This window comes from Chamaea fasciata, unplaced genomic scaffold (genome assembly GCF_029207755.1).
Source record: "Chamaea fasciata isolate MVZ Bird 193981 ecotype frontalis unplaced genomic scaffold, bChaFas1.0.hap1 SCAF_1, whole genome shotgun sequence".
Classification (NCBI taxonomy): domain Eukaryota; kingdom Metazoa; phylum Chordata; class Aves; order Passeriformes; family Sylviidae; genus Chamaea; species Chamaea fasciata.
This window is the reverse complement of record NW_027094086.1, coordinates 134,907,160-134,927,772: the sequence shown is the minus strand read 5'-3', so window position 1 is coordinate 134,927,772 and position 20,613 is coordinate 134,907,160. Positions and strand designations below refer to the sequence as shown.

The 20,613-nt window shown below is 43.2% G+C and overlaps 1 protein-coding gene across 3 annotated transcripts in view; it reads right to left on the bottom strand.

Annotated features, from left to right (window-relative positions):
- The window catches only part of MLLT10 (MLLT10 histone lysine methyltransferase DOT1L cofactor), a 126,591-nt gene extending 115,440 nt beyond the window's left edge, over nucleotides 1–11,151 (bottom strand). For 2 of the 3 annotated variants that reach the window (XM_066198926.1, XM_066198934.1), the window contains exons 1-3: nucleotides 11,137–11,151; nucleotides 10,455–10,623; nucleotides 6,732–6,811 (exon numbers count right to left, since the gene is read on the bottom strand). In XM_066198926.1, the coding sequence (XP_066055023.1) occupies nucleotides 6,732–6,811; nucleotides 10,455–10,623 (249 nt within the window). In that variant the 5' untranslated portion in view covers nucleotides 11,137–11,151. Of the gene's footprint in view, nucleotides 1–6,731; nucleotides 6,812–10,454; nucleotides 10,624–11,136 lie in introns of those variants that run through there. The other variant, XM_066198940.1, reaches the window with a different exon arrangement.
- Between the last annotated feature and the right edge of the window lie 9,462 nt (nucleotides 11,152–20,613).

The window sequence follows — 20,613 nt, the reverse complement described above, 5'->3', positions numbered from 1 at the left end:
TAGTACTTGAGTGATGTAACACCCTTTTAAAGCCTGAACACTCTATGTAACCATAATTTCTATAATGTAATTATAAACTACTGCACAAATTACCCGTACATTTCAGTAAACTGTAGCTAATCAAAACTTAAAAGTAGCAGACCTTTTCACTGCTGCAGGAAAGCGCTTTCAGATAAGTTTATGAACAAACCAAGTAACAAGGACACACAGAAGCAGAGAAGAAAAAGCAGCTCACAAAAATAAAAGGAAGAAAAAAAAAAAGTGTGAAGGAAGCACAATCAGAAATGGCATTAATACTCCCACTCTGATACACCAGGGATGGACACAGAAACTACACCGCATTTCAGCAGCACCTTCTGCACTTCTCATACTCTGAACCTTGAAGACCAGACACCACAATGCTGAGCAATTCTGTCATCTTTTTGAGTTGCAGTACAATAGGGTTTTAGGTCTGTATTCACTACGTACATACACCAACAAAATGTGCACAGGAAAAATTTTTTTCTCAAACTCATGAAATGCAAAGCAAACAACACTCACCCATCTATGTAATGGACAAGTAACACACAACACTCAATCAATAATATTTCAAAATAAAAATTTTCATCTTCACCACAATCAGAACAACACAAAATCTCCCCAGTCGTTCCGCTTTTCTCTCTAATTCTGTTCAGTCCAAGTTTCGCCTGCTACCTCGCCAATTACTTTCCATATCCTGACTTCCTTATGGCCCATCTGCAGCACCAAGATACACCATGGGGAGTAGAACCTGGCTGGATACAAGGTGCCCACCAATGCTCTCTGTCACTTCCCTCCTCAACTGGACAGGGAACAGAAATTGAAGAAAAGGCTCTTAGGTCAACATAAAGACAGGGAGAAATCACTCACTAGTTACCACCACTAAGTAAAGCAAATTCAGTTTGCGGAAAAATTAATTTATTACCAAGCAAGTCAGAGTAGGATAATGAGAAAATAAAAATTGAATCTTAAAATACCTTCTTGCCACCCCTCAATTCTTCCCAGGCTCAACCTCACTCCCCATTTCCACTGCCTCCTCTCACCCAACAGCACAGGGGCATGGGGGCTGGGGTAAGTTCATCACATGCTGTTTCCTCTTCGTTCTCAGGGGTAGAAATGCTCACACTCTTCCCCTCCTACAGCATGGGGTCCCTCCCACAGGAGACAGTCCTCTACCAACTTCTCAAACACAAGTCTTGCCCACAGGCTCCTGTTCTTCACAAACTGCTCCAGCATGCCCTCCCCCGCCCCCTTCTGTGGGGAGCAGTCCCATAGGAAGACTGCTCCAGAATGGAATCCCCACAGCTCTCAAGCCCTGCCAGCAAACTTGCCCCAGCATGGGCCTCTCTCTACACAACTCCTGCCAGGAGCCTGCTCCAGCATGGCCTTCCCATGGCTCACAGCCTTCTTCAGGAACATCTACCTGCTCCAGCACGGGCTCCTCCACAGCCTGCAGGTGGCTTTCTGCTCCCCACTTGGCTTCCATGGACTGCAGAGGGACAGCCTGCCTTCCCACAGTCTTCACCACCAGCCGCAAGGGAATCTCTGCTCCAGCACCTGCAGCACCTCCTCCCCCTCCTCCTTCACCAACCTTCCCTCACACATTCTCACTCCTCTCTCCAGCTACAGTTTCTATTCAGCAGGGCTTTTTATCTGGTCTTGAATATGTTATCTCAGGGGCACTGCCACAGCTGATGACTGCCTCAGCCTTGGCCAGCAGCAGCTCTGTCTGGTAGCTGGGCTGGCACTGGCTCCATCAGACACAGGGGATGTTTCTGGCAGCTTCTGGGAGAAATCCCTCCTGCAGCCCCCTTTTTAACAAAACCTTGCCACACAAACCCCATACAATATGTTCTCCTAAGTATCCTTAGGCAGACTTCTTATTCAAGATATCCGTATCTTGATATGCAATGCCTTCTAGACTGCACAGTCATTCATAAAAGCAAAACAAATAACAGAAGTACACAGATCAATTTTTCTGTAGTGTGCTCAAAACTAAAGCAATTCTTCTAGTAGTGTTTGTTACAATATTCTTAAAGTAGCTGTAGTAATATTCTTACATAAAGTGTCCTTTAAGGAAAAATATGGATACACATTAAAGAAACATTTATTCCAACATTTCTTTAAGAATTATTTCAAGGGATATCTTCAAAGAGACTGCAAAGCATATTAGTCCTTATTGATAGACAGTATTCAAATTAAAGAAAAAAATAAACAGCAAGTTTTCTTCTTCTAAAATAAAGCTTAGTTCACCTGTATTGTGACCATATTTATCAACGTTCATTCTAGTTTACAGATACAGGTGTTACTAAGTACAGATCCCACTCCCCTGCAGGCAGCCTGTCGAGCCAGAGGTGCCAGAGCTCTGATCACAAACCTGGCTGTATATCAATAGGCTGCGTTCCTAGCTCCTCCTTCTTTGCCTCTTTCTGTTTAGACAAAAGGCAAGTAATAATGCACCTATGCTTATTTTATACTATATAAATGTTGGGAGTGAGGTGTAAAAGCATGGATACATCAAACAACTCTTATGAGCACCTCGACAAAGAAAAACTGTAGATGAATGTGATGAAACATTTTTTAAAAATAATTTGGGGAGATTTCCAACTCTTGTTATATTAACAATTTTTTTAAAAAATTAAAATTCAAGTGTTCAGACTCTGAATCATCTGTGCAGCAGATGCAGGTGCAGCTCAGATCTCTCAGACTAACCAGCAGGAACCTATTGCTGAGCACACAGTGTGTTACCTGAACCGGGTAAACAGTACAGCTGCATTTCTACTGCTCTGAACCCTTAAGTACTGAGTAGTGCATGGTCTAAACTCACTCTGCAAATGACAACGACAGTGTTCTTGTCTCCACACCAAGTTCCAAGAAACACACGTGCATATCTTAAGTCTTATGTGGCTGGCTCCACAGCGACTCATAGCCCCCTCAAGCACATTTCCCAGGACTAAAATCCAGGTGGCTTAGCAAACAGGCTGTAGTGTCACACAAATGTGCTGACTCAGTTCTGGACCACAACTGCATTTAACTTACGCCACCCCACCAAAAAAAAAAAAAAAAAAAAAAAGGCAAAAAACCCCCAAAAAAACCAAAAACCAAACCCACAGAAATGCTAAGTGAAAAGAAACACCACTGTTATGGCATTAGAGTAATTTGTACCACCAAGTCCAAACTGATTCTTCTTCCAGATGCAAGGACAGGTTTACAATATTCATATTCCAGTGAAAAAAACCAACAGCACAGTGATTCACCTGCAATGCAAGCAATCCCACCTCACATTTAGCATCTGAGCTATGCTTTGAGGTTGCAAAACTTCCTGGAATTCTTAACACTTCAGTTCAGTACAGAGATCTCCTGGTCTCTCTGAATCAAGGTGGATTCAGAAGAACAAGACCTAAACACAGCTAAAAAGCCTGACCAAGCCACCTGTACAAATGGTGAACTCCCGCCAGGTATCTCTATCACAGAGATTACAGCAGCTCCTTCATGATGAGTATGAAGAGTAGTAGCTTCTAATAAACCATAAACACATTGTCTATTTTTACCCCACTATATACTATATTTAAATTATTCTTAACATAAGATCATCAAGGAAGATGTTTGACACATAACAGGATTAATGGGGGGAAAAAAAAGTCTTCATGAACAACAGTTGTGCTACAAATCCTAAGCTTAGCTCTCCAGTCTTTCTTTGGGTACCAGAACTACCAGCCCTTGGACAACATACATGCACCATCCAATTTCACCAGCCAGGATCCAAAGTCCCTTATGCAGTAGTCCATAAATATTCAACATCACACAGACCTCAAAATGAACTTTTCTACATCAATATGTATTTGCCCTGCTTTTTGACTCAGAAGTTCAGGTACATCTGAAGACACCAAAACGGCCCAATATGCAAGGTGATAACTGATGCTGACACAGGCAAAGCTGGGAGCAGCCACCACCAACCTTGAAGAGACTTGTGTTTCAAGCTCACCACAGGTCAGCTAAGATCAATCAGCTGATTTAGAGAAAACTAAGACTTTTCAAACAACAGTTAAAAACTTAAACAGTGACGTAGAAAGCGCGTACCAGGATTACAATTTTCGATTATGCACTACATAAGCATGATTAAAAAGTAAGTCAAATAATTACCAGTCACCTCAATATATCCCCCATTAATCCAAACAGTTCAGGTTTATGAAAAGTCACATTTTCTCTCACACATACAGAAAAACGTGACCCTGCTGGAACCAAAATTCAGAATGGCTTGTCCGGCACGGAGCAGTGCTTTCACCTTGTACCCGACCATTCAGCAGCCAGGAGGCTCCAGCTCACCAACAAAAACACACAAGTCAACCAGCCACCACTGGCTCCCACCCAGTATCCACCAGCCTAGAGGCAGCACAAAGAAAGGGAACACAGTACACACCAGTGCATAACACTGGATAGCACATGGAAAGTCACCTGTTCTAGTCTGCTGTTAAGTGAACTTCTCTGGTGACCCACCAATCTGCATTATGTGCTCAGTGTTAGTCCATTTCTTTCCATTGTTAAAGCAAGACTAACTTCAGTGTGAGCAATTAACTGCAGTTGCTTGTCAGAATGAATTTATTTGTCCAGCAACTGAAGTTTAAAAAAGAAAACCAAGAAACGCACCACGAAAAGACACAACGCAGACAGCATCAGCATGCAAAAATATGCCTTGAGAACAATAACTGATGTCGTTTGAAAGGTTAAAAGTAAATAAGCAGAAGCATAGTCAATGTAATATGGTTCATTTAATTCTGGTTCTGTTTATAGGCAAAAAGGCCAAAATAAAAACTAAGCTTCAGTCTCATACAGTGATGATAAGGATGTTTGCTTTTGTAAGGAAGTGTGTTAAAACTTCTGGGTCTTGCAAATTGCTTACTGTAAAGCTCTAGTTTCCATACTGAGGTCAGGCCTTGAGTTCAGTTTATGAATGCCAAGAGCTGCTCCAAGACACCTCAGACACAGCCACCAAGTTTCTAACTCGTTAACATACAAACAGTCGTTAAAACTTCACCTGTTATACCTCATATGCAATCAGTTTCACCTGATAACCACTTGAACCTACACTACATTACAAATGGGATTTCTTTCTTCAAAACAAAATCAATAATCAACCTGTTGAACTAAACAGACACTGTTTGGTGGAAACAAGAACAGAATACACCAGGCAGAAAATTCAGTTATCACTATTCCTTCTTCACTTTAAACAGAAAAGTAAAGCAGTCTATCAAAGCAATTCTCTTGGTAAACTCGACAAATAATCATAATGCAGTGAGACACCATTTATTATAGAACCCTGGACAGTTCTCTTTCACTCCTTGTGTCATGAGAAGCCAGGATTAACTATATCCCAAACCACAAGGATTCCCTATCAAACTCTTGGAAAATCCTCTTGTAGTCACCAGGTGTCTTTCTCTCTCCTCTGTATTTTTAACTTTGCTATCAACCTGTACATATTAAACTCAGCAACATTAAAAAATGCTGCTCTAAAAACTTTACACAGCTGATGGTCTCTCCAAGAAAAGAAACAGCCTTTCTTTAGAAAGGGTTTTGAATTTCTATTGACAAATCCTTGAAGAGCATGCAAAAATTAATCCCTTCTTGCTCCCACCAACAGGCCTGCTTTGGAAGAACTAAGTCTCGATTACCCTGGGCATTATGAACATGTTAGTGGCAAAAAAGTGGGAAAAAGAAGAGGAATGAGATTCTTTAGACCTGTGCCAAAACCTCATTCAGCAGTAAGCCTTGCCACCATTCCTATAGTACTTTATATTAGAAAAGGAAATAGGTACAGCGAACAGGTCACATAAACACACTGATAGTCACTGACAGTAATTGAAAATTTGGTCTGTGACTCCTCATTTGTTTTTAGATATGAATGTTAGAAACAGTTTACACACTGCTCTAAGATGCTGCAGCAGCTTCTCTTGCAATTAAATCTTTTTCAGAGGCAAAGGAACAGCTCAGTCTTTCCAAACACTCTCACTTCTCTCAGTTTATCTTTTGCTGGAAGACAAACTAAGAAGTGCAAAGTAGGGAGAAATGGGATTCACTTTTTCTAAAAATGCCTGACATCCCACAGTTTCATCTAACAAACCTACAAGTCTGACCAAAACAAAACCTCATGTAACTGTGGTAAAAAAGAGAAAAGCATTATCTGAATCCCCAATATTTACCATAAAAGAATTAGAAAAACGGAAAGAAAATCCTTCTTCAATTCTAAGTATCACACTCCAAAGAAGCATTAGTTTTTGAAATTAACAACACTACTTACTGGGAGTGTTCCTAGACTGAAGCTTTTAACTGGCAACCTAAGGTTGCTGTAAAAGAAGACTGGACACAGATTTTATTTGCTTCCTATACCTAACTATGTAAGTGTCAAACTGACAAAATTAATCAAAACCTACGCCACAGACCAAAATAAATAAATAAATAAATAGACCACCCCACCACCTAAAAAATAAAAACCCCACACCCTGACACTGTCAGAATACTTCAGAGACATTTACCTATTTCCACTTTAAAAAATAAGAAGATAAACAGTCTTTCTGAACAGCATTTAGATGAATTACAACAGAAAGCAAAGCTCTCTTCTGTTATTAAAGCTCTCTTCTGTTATTACTGTAACACTTGGGTAAATATTATCCACACAAGGATTATAACTGGCATTACTTAATAAACAAAACACATACCACTCTGGCTGCTCTTTCCTGAGATTCACACTTTCTGCAAAACCATGGTCCAGTGGGTACTTGAACAATTCCATAGCAAGCTGTTTTGAACAAGACAAAACATTTCAGCAAGCATAAACAGCACTACAATACTAATAATACATTCTAAAAGAAGTTTACTATTAGCTGATCTCACATAATTTTGACTATCAAGAAAGCCAAATTGATATCTACACATTGCACAAGAACTCCTATCACAGAAGTACAAGAAATTAAGTACAACAAGCTTAGATTTTTAAAATTATGCAGAATTTGTTAAACGAGAAAAGAACACATGACTTGAAAAGTAACATAACCATTCAAAAGCAGCAATGTTTCCTATGAGACCTGTTTTGCAATTCATTTACCTACAAAACAGGTGAGGTGCTTCACTACAAATGATGGATGCTTGCTATCATGAGGTCTTTTTTAAGAGAAAACTAAAAGTAACTAACAAACCTGAGTTCTTCCTAAGACATTTATTAATATACTTACTATCCAGTTTTCTTACTCTTCTAAGTAAATTAACTGGTCTTAAGCAGAAAATCCATACTGAACTGAACAAAGTTTGCTTTTTTTACCCTAGAAAATTCACAGAGCTGTAAATACAAACTGAATTGAGCATCAGGAATTGGATTAGTTGAAACTTGAGCCAGGCTACAAGACAGATCCTTAGGAAAGAGATTTTCAGACATGCAGATTTATCTACAAGACAGTCATCTATACTTTTACAGTATATAAAAGCAACCCCAAGAGTTTGTTACGAAATGCCACAGAAAAAAGAGTTTAGCAGTTCAGCAACACTGCTCAGGCTTGAAATGCACTCATCAAGCAACCTTAAGAACTACAGAGGGAATAAAACACAAGAACACACGTGCTGTGAGTATACTCTAATATTTGTATGGGTGTAGCAAATAACAAAGAACCAAAAAGCAAAAAATTTTGCTCAAATATAATCCTGAAGTATTAAAGATAAGTCAAGCTCAATTCTCAACAATCATATGTAACTTAAATACAAAAATGTGGTCTAAGGGTGTAAGTAGAAAAAAATACGATTAATTTAAAGTTAAGAAGAAAGCTGAGATTAAAATAGTAACTTGTAGTTACACCATACAAATATATTGATTTTGTGATTGCCTGGAGATGAAAAATAGCAATGCAATAGTAATATAAAAACATCTGGCTAATACACATTCATTTCCTTGAAGGAAAGTCAATGAAATCATTCCTATTGTACACATACATGTAGTCATATTAAGATCAGTTGTCAAATTTTCAAATACTTTATCTAAGTACCTACAGGTCAAGCTACTCTGACATGCCCTTTCTACTATCCAATCAAATTCTTTAACATGAGAAAAAAAAAATCTTGTTCTCCTTGCACCTATATTAACCACAGATGGAGTTAAATATTTAAATATTAAGAGGGAGACTTTAAATGTGCAATCATACATTTAGTGCAAGTGACAGTGCAGAGTAGGAAACAAGGAAAAAATGCAACTCAGAGACAGGGCTGGCAAGTAGATCCAAAGACAACACAAGCTGGGCAAAGACCAAAGTTGAAGTGAAGTCCTTCTACACCTGCCAGAGTAACAGAGCATACCTAGAGCCTAGGAAAGTCCATCACAGGTTTGTGCTCTGATATCCAGTGATACCATTTACAGAGTTTTGTTTGTACTTCCACTACCATGCAAAGCTTCTCTAAACACATGACCAGATCTTGTCCTTCACAACTCACCAGTGACGTAACTATTGAAAAGAAGTTTCCTCTGAACTAAGAATAATTATAATAACAAAACCAAAGCAGTTAATAAAGCTTTATGGATAATACTGCTGTTAGTACTTGAAATACAGACCATGAGGACTACTACATTTACTACAGAAAGGCCACAAAAGGAGTGGACACGCCTCCTCTACCACCCTCGTTCACAGGACATATCAAATCCAAAATGTAAAGTGTCAATGGTACAGTCAATCAAAACATGGAGTTCTTCTTTTCTTAAGATCTCTATAACACCTTCTGGATTTAGACCAAGCAGTACTTCACATACTTCCTGACAGATTCCAATTCAGGCTTGGATATGACTTTAAAAAATAAAGTTTGTTTTCTTGTACCTGCTGAAGTGTGTCTCTCTATACTAGGAATACTTTCTATAACTGACTTTTGTTCTTGCTATTTCAGCTCCAACTGCTGCTATCATCCAATTCTTTCACTGAAAATATCAGCAAGGCTCTGGATACAAAGACGCCCAAGATAATGCAAAAGAAATAGCTGTTTCAGGTATGACTTCTGCAAGTATTCCCATTTCAATGTTCTTCAGGATCCTAAGATTCCACAAGAGCAGCCAACCTACTGGTTAACTTTACTGAGCTCTTAAGACAACAAAAACCAATTCAAAACCAGATTAATTTCAGAGATCCTGTCAGCTCCCCTGTGTGTTCAACCCAATGTTAACAAAAGCAACTTAATTACTTTGCATAACTCCTTAAATTATTACTATTTCTCACTATTTGTCAACTTAGAAGGGAGCATATACTTGGAACAACCAACTACTATATTACATCATCTTCAACACAATTTAAGACCAAGCATGAGACACACATTAGTAGCATTTTCACATGCACTAGGCGTTCAGGTTAACGAATTGGATTTAGGATTTTCTGTCTCCTCCAATTTGTCCACCACCTGTAAGGAGCTAAAATGCCAGTCACTGAGTTAATATGACTGCTTAGGAGTTGTTACAGAAAAACTACCATCTTATTCCTTACTTCTGCTACCATAAAGGAAAAGTTATGATGACTTCCTTCCTCACAATGTAAGCAGCAGAATCGTCTCTTCCTCTGCTGTCACACAAAGGGTCAACCCACTGACAGAAACAAAACAATCACACAGAGGGAACATGCCAGCTCCTGAACTGAGCTGGAAACCAACCAACCAGCCTCCACTAAGCCAAACAAATCCAGCATCAGCCATTCCAAACAGCACCCTCCCCCTGCAGAACCACAACAGGAAGTCTCTTCATCTACCAGGAAACATCAGCCAAATGACATTCAAGGAAAGGCAGGCAGAGATAGAAATCACATGACAGCTAAGTCTTTCCTATGCACCTCTCTCTTCCAAACCTAAACCCTCCTAGTCTCCTGGCTGCCCCTCAAATAAATTTTTCAAACTTAGGAAAGGCAAAGACAACAGCGATTGGGAAAAGAGAAATACAGCAATAACTACCAGAATCGCGTATTGTAACAAGTTCTGCAAAGACCAAAAGCAATTTTAGAGTCTTTGAAACGTCGCAGCTGAGGTTGTTAACAGGGTGCAGAGGCAGACTAGTAAGCATAGACACAGAAAACATGCAGGAGAAGAGGAAAGGAGAAAAAATTGGAAAGGGAAGTTCTTCCCTTCTCGCAACCATAATGCAGGAGATCATACTACACTAAATCTCACGTGAGGGAAAATAGAAACAGACGGGAAGGAGAGAAGATGACAGAGCAAGTCAAACCAGAAAGCACGTGGCCTTAGAAACAGGGAAACAGGCTTCATGGGTAAAAAGAAGGAGCTGGGAGGGGGAGGGAAAAAAGGGGGGAAAAACGGCCGGGGGGTGGGGAGGAGAAGGAAGCAGGCCCAAGGGAAGAAGACAGGGAGCACCAAGAAGGAAGTGGCGAGGCTGGAGGCCGGAGCGGGTGCGCTGCCCTCGCCTGCCCGCTCACCTTGATGCACTGCGACATTGCAGCCGTGCCCGTCGCAGTAGACGAGCGGGTTCTCGGCCCAGCCCCGCTCGTCGGAGCACACGCAGCAGCCGCCGATCATCTCCTTCATGCTACTGGAGAACTCGCCCTCCAGTGACACCGGCAGCAGCAGCGGCTCGCTGGAGACCATCTAAGGGTTAAAAACACCGTCGTCAACACCGCGCACGCCACACGCGCCTCGCCCTCCGCCTGCCCCCTCCCCCGGCGGGGTCTCCCCTCAGTCACTCAGCCGCAGCCGCCGCCACCGCCGCCGCGGCAGCGCTTCGGGACCCATGACCGCCGGCTGAGCGCCTCGTCTCGCCCCCGTCCGACCAACCGGCCAGGCTGTGTCGGTCGGGCCGCGGCGGCTTCTGAGGCGGACGCGGCTCCGCGGGCGGGCACGGCGGCGGCGCCGGCGCGCAGGCGCACTGCGCGCGCGCCCGCGGGGCGGGCAGGCCTCGGCCCGGGGCCTCCTCGCGAGGGTTCGCGCGCCGCCCGCGGAACGCGAGCGCCGCCGCGGCGCCCCGAGCGCGCGCCCCCTCCGCCCCCCGCCGCCGCCCCCTCCGAGAGAGCGCGCGCGGGAGCGCGCGCGGCGCCCCGCCGGCTGCGCGCGCCCGCCCCTCGCCGCGCCCGCGCGCACCTGACGGCCCGCGCGCGCACCCACCTCGGCGCGCGGCCACGGCCCGTCCCCCGCGCGGGACATGGCGGGCCCCCCCCGCGCGCGCCGGGGCCGCGGATAGCCCGCGCGGCGCCGCGTCCCGCCCGGCCCTCCCCGCCCCCGCCCCCGCCAGCGCCGCACGCGCTGCGCGCTGCCCCCCGCCCGCCCCTCGGCCGCGGGGGCGGGGAGGCGGCGGACATGCGCCCCGCTCCCACCCGCGCTGCCGCTCTGCGGGCCCCCTTCAGGAAGGCCGCAGGACGCACCCCATGTGCGCCCCCTCCCCACCGCCCCCGAAATCATTTTTACTATCTTGTTTATTTTCCCCCTGATGTGACTGCAGGACTAATGCATTCCCGCTCCCAACTTTTATTATCCTGTTTATATCCCCTCGGTGTGCCTGCAGGACTAATGCGTTCTCGCTATTACGCCGCTTGCCTGCCCTCACCGCAACTTTTACTATTTTGTTTATTTTCCCTGCGATGGGGCTGCAAAGCTAATGCATTATTAATCCCGCTCTTTCCTCTTCCCTCAAAACTCATGGCGTGAATGCAGCGCTGCCCGGCCATTCCTGCCACGGCAGCGAAAGTGATGCTGAACGGGAGATCTGACAAATAGAGAAACCAGAGAGGCCGCAGACACACAAAAACAAACATGTTCTCCGATACAGCTGCTCCCTACCTCTACTCAGAGGTGGACACGTCTTTCTAGAAGTCGGGCGGTTGGGTTTTTTTTTTTTTCAAATAAAACAATTCTGTAATTCTGTTGTCTCTCTAAATTAAAAGGGGGGGGGGGGGCAAAAGAAAAAAAAAAACTGAGGGAAGCAAGCTGAGGTGGTCAGCAGAGAGGAAAATCTCAGCCTATTCAACTCTGCATTGTGAGCAGGTATGCCTGTAGCAGAAGGAACTAATTGTGGTGATTGTTAGGAGCACAGATAAATTAAATGCAGCCTTGCAAAATCCTGGTCTCTCACTTGCCCCTGGTCTAGCATTTATTTGTTTGTTTGTTTATTTGATTTTGTGTTGGGCAAGGAAGATACCATTGCTTCATCTTCATTATCACACCAAAAGGCGTAGAAGCAGAATTTGTGTGTGGGCTGTATTTTTCACCATGATTTTGCAAGGGCAGCTTAGCTGGTTTCTGTACAAATCGCTACTGAATTATGTACACTCCCGGAGACAGCACTACCTAGACCCACACACATGCAGATTACGTTTTATACATTGTCATAGTCCTGTACACAAGTGCAGATGTTTTATTAGTTAAACTGCTACACGGAAGGGAGAGGTGGGATGTGCACAACTCTACCCCCTGCAGACATCCGAGTCTGCAGTTTGTATTCAGGATATCTTAGGTCAAGCTCTTTTCTCTCCTTCAAGTTTTAAGTGAAATTATTTTGATAGAGGAAGAATGGCAGGCAGGCAAAAAAAAGAATCATGGAGGTAGCTTCCTACATGCAAGGCCCAACCAAACATGAGATTATTGCAGCCATTTGGGGTGCATCCTAAGCATTTCTCTGTAAATATATGCTCCGAATAGCCATAAGAGTTTTTAAGATAGGTGCAAAAATGGAGGGGGAGGAGACTGGAATGTAGTATGTTCAGTTGTGTAAAATCAAAAACTGCTCTCAAAAAAAACCCCACCCTGCACCAAATGTCCTATCACCACTGAAGAACACAAATTTGAACATAAAACTATTTGTTATAAAACATACTTAAAACACTATTTTTATTACTTTAAAAGCTCATAAAAATACCCTGAAAATTGCAGGTGCAAGCAATTACTTTGTAAGAAAATAAAGCAATTAATGTATCCTAGTGTTTTAAAAAAAACGAAAATTATTTGAAGCTGATAGATACAGTGTCGCAGCCCTTCTTCATTCTTGTCAAGAAAATGACATCTAATTTAAAAGACATTCTCAATGATTCTCCTAACCCTAACCAAAAAAAAAAAAAAAAAAAGTCACGGTACAGCAGCAAATCTATCCTTTATTTCCCTGACGGTTAAATTAAAATAAATACCTTTTTTTTAATTAATATATATGAAATATATTTTGTTGGATGAATTTATACATTTAGTAAAACATGTAACAAGCAAGTGTAAACTTTTCTCTCTTTTTTAAAATTCATTAAGGTCTTTCTGCAATTTCTTCAATGAAAAGCAACTAGTACAATGAATTCCCGAGCATCTTTTTTTTTTAATGTTAGCTAGTTTAAAGCTCAGTCTTTAGTTTTATAAAGAAGCATCACCAAAGAAAAAAAATTAATTACTTTGCAACAACTTGATTAAAGCTGGACCATAGCAACAAGAGTATATTTGTGAAGTTTTCAAATAAAAATATTTTAATCTCACACCATGTAAAACACCAGCTCAGTACTGAACAGCCCGAAATTTTGCTTTGGTTAAAATTCAGTCAAGCCTAATACATTCAATTATTTAATGAAACATTTATTGTGCTCTTACAGATTTCTATTTAATTCTTTCTATAGAAAGAGTGTACATGGACTGGAAGAAACTCCATGACTACCACTTTATGGTATTGTGTAATATTTGATTGAAAAATTTAGATAACCTCTTGATAGTTCTGTAAAACAATCATTTAGAGAAGATCTTTGAAATGCAAAATAGGAAAAGAAATGCATTACCACTAAATAAATACTGCAAACACTAAGCCTATAACAGCTATGGAATCAGAACATAAAATCTTGTAGCATATATGTTCTTATGATTGTAGTATTTAATAAGCACTGACATGACAGAAAAAGCCAATTTTCTTTTTTTTTTTTAAAAAAGGAAGCCTGTCCTTCTTTTAGTGATATTTAAGAGATTAAAATAATTAGAGAAGAATATAATTCTGTGATTCAGAATATAATTTTATTGTTAATCTAAATGCAAGGAGAAAATCCAATTCGCTAAAAGGAACCTACAAAATCAAGGAGCTAAACATGTTAGAATATAAGAAACTTACAAGAAGATTCTGTGTTTCAATTTTTCTTAGACACTTTCACAAACAGAATGAATGTGTAAGTGAAAGAAAATTACACTCTCCAATTGCAAATTGTTTTTAAAAGTTTAAGGCATTCCTCAAGAAAACATTAGCATATATGAGTGAATAGCACTTCAATTTCATAAACAAAAATAAAAACGTACTCACAAATTTTTACTACAAAATAATCAGCAACAGTAAAACTAAGGTTTTTGAATGCTTGGTTTAAATGTCACCTTTTTTCCTTAAAAGGTACAAAATCATACTGTAATCTTAGTGAATAAAACAAAGCATTGAACAAGAAAAAGTCTTTAATTTACAAAGCCACATTACCAGTTGAAAATAATCATCAGAGGAATCTTCCAAAAACAACAGAAAAAGCATAGACTTGATATGAAATGCATACTATGTTAGAAAACATTAATTGATATTGGGACTTGGAGCTGTAGAGCAGGAAAACTCACTTCCTTCCAGAAAGCAAACTTCTCACAGTAATTTTTACTCCATTTTCAGATTGGGTCTTTGTTGAGAAAGCTGTGATCTTTACCTACGTGCAAAAAGATACATGCTGCAGCTAAACAGATGCAACTGAAAACAGAAAAATTGCAGTAGCTTAGTGATGTTCAATAGGTACAATGATCTATCTCTTGATTATCCATTTAAAATACATTGATGCTTGTCTGCCTTTTGTTTATGTGGTTTTAAATCATTAACAGCATTCACTGAAATACCTTCTAATTGTGGGTATTGGCTTCATTTCTGCGAAGGCAGCAGTGAAATGGTCACTTTACACAGAACAAAATGCAACTCTTACGTGTTGACCCTTGCACACAGTGCATTTTAAATGGCAGTCTGCCTTAGATCCAAAAAATTCTTTCTATCCATGTTCAGTTATGAAGGATATAGCATGTCTACAGAACCCACATTAATAAAGTAAATGTATCTTTACATGCTTACTCTTAAATTGTTTTGAGAAAGAGTAAAGTTCTCTTTTTCTTCTTCCTCTTCTTTAACATACTGCTAAAATCTGTATTTAACACCTATCCAAATGCAATGTACTGAATAATTTAGACGTCTCAACATTTAACATGTAGTCACTTGGTGATGAGGAATTTGCATTGCTCTGTATATTTACATGTCTTGCAAGTACAGGTTCCAGCATTGGAGGTCATGTCAGTGCATCTCCTGGACACCATGCCTCTTCATATGTTGTGCTATTTTCTTTGATGCAGACATATTTACAAATTTTGTAGTTCCTTAGACAGCAAAAAAAAGGGGAAAATAATTCCACCAACTATTGCATTGATTTTCTTGCTTTTAATTGTATTATCACCTTTGGAGAGTTTGGTAAATTCCACTTAGCTAGCAGCAATGGATAAAATTGGTGGTTTTCAAGTACTGCTTCTTTTACTGGTGTTGGCATTTAAATGTTAATTTCAGACTAAGGTTTACAGTAAACATGAAACAAGGGATTTTCTTTGAATGAACAATCTCAAATCAAAATTCTAAATAAAGGAAACCTAGCACAGGATGTTTTTAAGTGCAGCGATTATTTCCTTTTAAAGATTTAACATTCCCTAAGTGATAGAAGTTAAAGAAGTTAAATGTGACAGTTAATTTATAGTACTCTACATTAAAAAAGCATTTAAATGCTAACCACATTTTTATATGAGTTAAGTCAAAGTAATGATAATTACAGTATGATACAAAAGAACCTGAAATAAACTTCTAGCAAACCATATTGAATATTAATGCCGTATTAAGCCCTGAAAAGCTGGGTTAGTAAACTCTGGAATGTAGATTATATGCAACTTAAATGTAATGCCAGGCTTTCCTTCAAAAAAGAATTCTTCATTTCAAAGTTTAGATTTTTATGAGGTATGTATTAATTCATTGGATTTATATTAAATACATGTACATAGCATCACTCCAAGACCAAGCCTCGGATTACTTCTATTGGCATATTTCTCTGTAGGATTTCCTAAATTAACATTCCACATAAATTAATAGCCTTGTTTTCATGTTTGTTGTGTTACGATCGGCATTGTGATACTGTGTTGTGTCACAGGTTACATTTATTTGATTTCAATTCAGGAATGGTATCTCTACTACATATTAAATATGAGAAACAGCATGCTGAATTTCCCATCAAATCTCTTAAATGCAGAGCTATTTTAGATGGGTTTGTATAAACAAAACACATATATCTAATATAAGCGTGGGAAAGGAAAAGCTGGTTTGTTATATGCTAAAGCAAATTGGAGTAAATCAACCGCATCCGTGGGCTGGAAGAGCAATACTACTCTGCTTTTCCCACTACCATTTGGACAAGACAATGTTACTATTTTATTTAAAGTGTTTTCTTCTCAACAAGGGGCCACCACTTCCCAATCTCAAAAACACGCCCCAGAATATGTTAATTAATTGTATTGTGTCTCTGAAAGAGGTTGCCAAATGCAATAAAAAAAAAGGTCTTTCGAACAGTGAGTTGCATTCCCACTGCTAGTTACCATCTCATTTCAATTCCATATAGATATACATGGATACATTTCCTCCAGGTACAACTTTGACCATTAAAAGCTGTCTAAGAGCCAAAGTCTAACTTGACCACATAGAGTGTATATGGGAAGCTTAACATTCCTAGTGAATTAAGCGCACAAGCCTCGGATCATTTTTTGTCAATCCTACTACAGTACTTCAGAGTCGGGAATGTGGGTAATTTCTATAACATGGTACTTCCCAATTAAAAGTAACAACAATGCTCCTCTGTGAAAAAAAAAATGTATAAAATATGTCAACACATTCCACACCAATACAAAATAAAGAGTAATGAAGAATGGCAACAAAAGGTTTCTTCCTATTTTTTTCCATCTTCCATTTCAATGAGATAGTTTTCAAATAGAGATATACTATTTTAACAAACGTAGGAATATTAAATGTCCTTTTGAATGACGCCTTCTAAATTTTTTGTAACCCTCTGAAAATTCCTAAGCAGCAATAAAGAGCAAATGCATCTCCGGAATATTCAAGCAGGACAAGTAAAACAAAACAAAAATCTTTCTTTCCTCGATCTTACAGCTAATGCCTTTAAATATTACCAGGGCGGTGTTTTCTATATATTACTTGCATCTTCAGCTTTTGAGTAATATGCATGCTTTTAACCATCTAAACTGAATTGAGGTTTTATTTGGAGGAGTCCAACAAAAGCCTGCAAGTTTTTCAAGAGTGAAAGAAAAGTCCCAAACGGTATTATCTTAAACAATGACTGCAAGCATGCAACTTCCCAAGTGTGCACGGGGGAAGAAAAGTCACTTCAGAATTATTTTCAGCTAGGTGATATGCATAAAGATCAACCTTTATTTTCTTTTACTTACTGATCACCCTTCATGATAAATGTTAATTTTTTGCAAATATTTAATTTTTTTAAAAAGTCTAGGCATCACTTCTAATATTTTAAAATGAATTCACAAGCACTCGGCGATAACTTGCTAAAAATAATCACGATTCTCCTAGAAAGGATTTTCTTAAAATAATCAGTTCTCTAGAAACTCTTTCATCATCACAAATATGAGTCCCTACACGTTTTAATTTTATCTTCCAGAAACAATGTGCAAATACTTTTTTTTTTTTCTCTTAGATGATTAAGGGCACTTGTTGGAAATTTCCTTGTACATCAAGCTAGTTAATTCTTCCCCTATGGAAATACATGAGAAAGTTCAGTCTGAAATGGTGTACTGAAAAAAAATTAATTTCTACTTATTTTCAGGGGGGAAAAACGCAACACTTTTCCTATAAAACATATTTTTAAAATCTCAAACCAACATAAAACAATCACTTGGGGGGGGGGGGGGAGATCCATCATGGTGCTTATATGAAAAACAAGATAAGATTAATCTTCGTTTTCATAGATAGACTTAAGAATAGTTCCTTCCAAATTCTCTTTGGCTACATTTATTAATCCAAATCCAGTGGGTCGGAGCAGTTTTTCCCAATTTCTTTAACAAGTCCTGCTCTAAAATCCACCCAGAAACAGATGTTACTTTATGTACAATTCCGCTGCGGTAGTTGGGGGGTTTTTACCTTTCAAGTAACACGTGAGCTACAGCCTCACGGAGCTCCCTCAGTGGATGGCACTTCTAAAGGCTCCTCTCTCTCTACTCATGAACCCGATTTCCCGGCGGGTCCCCCCGCGCCGCCGCCTGCGAGCGCACAGCACGCGGGGCCCGGGGCTCTCCCTCCTCCCCGCCGGCGGAAAGCGGCGCGAAAAGAGGCGGCCGGGGAACAATGGGGAGCGCCGGGAGCAGGGGGAGCTCCGGCCGCGCTTCCTCCGGCCCCGCCGCCGCTTCCTGCGGGCTCCCGCGCCGCTCCGTTCCCTAGGGCAGCCTGCCCGGAGCCCGCCCCGCTGACGGGAGACCCCCGCTCACCCTTGGAATCCCCCGTGCCCGCGCCGCGCCGCCGAGGGCACCCACGAGTTTACTCTCGCAGCCACACTCGATCGCCCCCGAGCTCTCCCGCCCCCGCACGGCGAGCGGGGCTGCCCGGCTGGCGCGGCGCCAGCCCCGCTCCTGAGCCTATCCCGGGGTCGGGCGGGCGGCCTATGGGAGGCCTGATCCCGCTGCCCGGGGCTCCTGCCCCGCACGCCGCGAGCACTGCCCGCAGGAGAGCGGCAGCACTACAGAGGCGCCGCGGCCCCGCTGCACTGCGCGCTCCCTCCCTTCAGGGGACGGTGCTGCGCACAAAGGGCGGCTCAGCATTGTTCTCCTCCCTGACCCCCAAATCCCCTCTTCCCCGCCGGGAGAGGCGAACGGGAAGGGCCGGGACGAAGGGCGAAAACGGGGAGAGGCCAACTGCCCGCGGCGCCGGCCGCTTCCCAGCGTATCCTGCCTGCCATCTTCGCCTTTCCCCAAAGTTGCCTTCCTGCTGTGTCTGCCGTCGAAGCCCGCCTGCCCACCATCCCTCGTCCCCTCCGCGCAATGTAATGGGTCTTACACATGTCACCTCTCCTAAAAATCCCACCGAGGCTGCAAAGGAACCTCTGCCCACATCCCAGCCACCCAAGCATCCTTGTCGAGCTTGTGCACGGGATCACCCGCTTCACATACACACAGGGGAGAAAAGAAAAACCTCAACTGTACCAATACAAGGTATTATTTGAGGATTTTGTCCTCAAACTCACAAAAGCGGCCTTCTTTTTAACCCTGATGGGCCTGGTTAGGTGACCAGGCGATATTTAAGCTACAGTTCTTGGCCACCTGCAGCCCCGTGCATTCCTGTCCCTACGCTCACAACTCCATGGAGCAGACACCAAGACACCGGGATCCAGCAGAAAACTCAAAGCATGTGAGGAAGAGAGTGGGAGCTACAACATGACACTGAGGAAAAACCACGGCTCGATTTAAATAATTGCATAATATTAGGATTTAACTTATAAATGTTTACATTTGTGTGATTTGATTAATGTCACGTTTGATTTCCTTAAAGCCACTGACAAGGTACTTTAAAACACGAGATTAACGTCTACCAGCGATGAAATTCAACAGGCAAATCCTCTTCCCGGCGCCCCGGCTCCCCCAGCACGCGGGCGGGCAGGGACCTCGGGCCCCCTTTCTGCCCCCCGCAGCCCTCGGCCAAGGGGGCTCCCTGCACATCCCGTGGTTAGCGTTCCCCCCCTCCCCCGCAGGTGACAGGATTCCCGGCCGGTCCCTCCCCCGGCACCCGCCGCGCTGCGCGGGGCTCCGCCGGCGCTCCCGTTCAAACGCGGCCGAGCCCGCCTCTGCCCCGCCCCCACCCGGCCGTTACCGCCGCCGCCGCCACAGGGACACCCCGATCCCGCCCCGGCGCTTCCCGAGGGAGGCGCCGCCGCCCCCGGGTTTTCCCGGAATGCCGGGGGGAACGGAGCGGGGGGAGGGGGAGCCGCGGCGGGAGGCTCGAGCGCGGCACGAGCGCGGCCGGCGCGGGGGATTGTGGGTAGGAAGGTGGTCGGGGCAGCAAAGGAAGCGGCAGGCGGGGATGGGGGGGGTGAAAGGTCAGCGGCCGAGAGCCCCCGCGCCAATGGCGGGCGGGCCGGGCCGGGCCGGGCCGGGCCGGTCCCGCACGGCGAGTCGGGGCCGTGCCGCTCTCCGCGGCCGTGTCTGCCCGCGCGTGTCCGTGTGTCTGTCCGCGCGTGTCTGTGTGTCCCAGGCCGTCTCCGCCGCCGCCGCCCCTTGTAACGGTCCGCTCGAGGCCCCGCGCGCGGGGTTTGTTCGCCCCTTGCCCCTCCCCCACCGCTCTTCCACGCGATTTATGGGATTTGCAGATAATTCCAGGGGGGGTTTTTCTCCCTCCACACCCCCTCCTACCCCGGCTCCTAACCTCGCTTCCTCTCCCGCCGCCTCGGCAGTCACCGGGGAGCTCCGTCGTCGCCGGCAGCGCGGGGCCGGGCAGACCCCGCGCACAAAGGTCCCGGCCCCGATCCCTCTCCCGCCGGCCGCGGCTCGCGGGGACTGTCCGGTGAGTCCAGA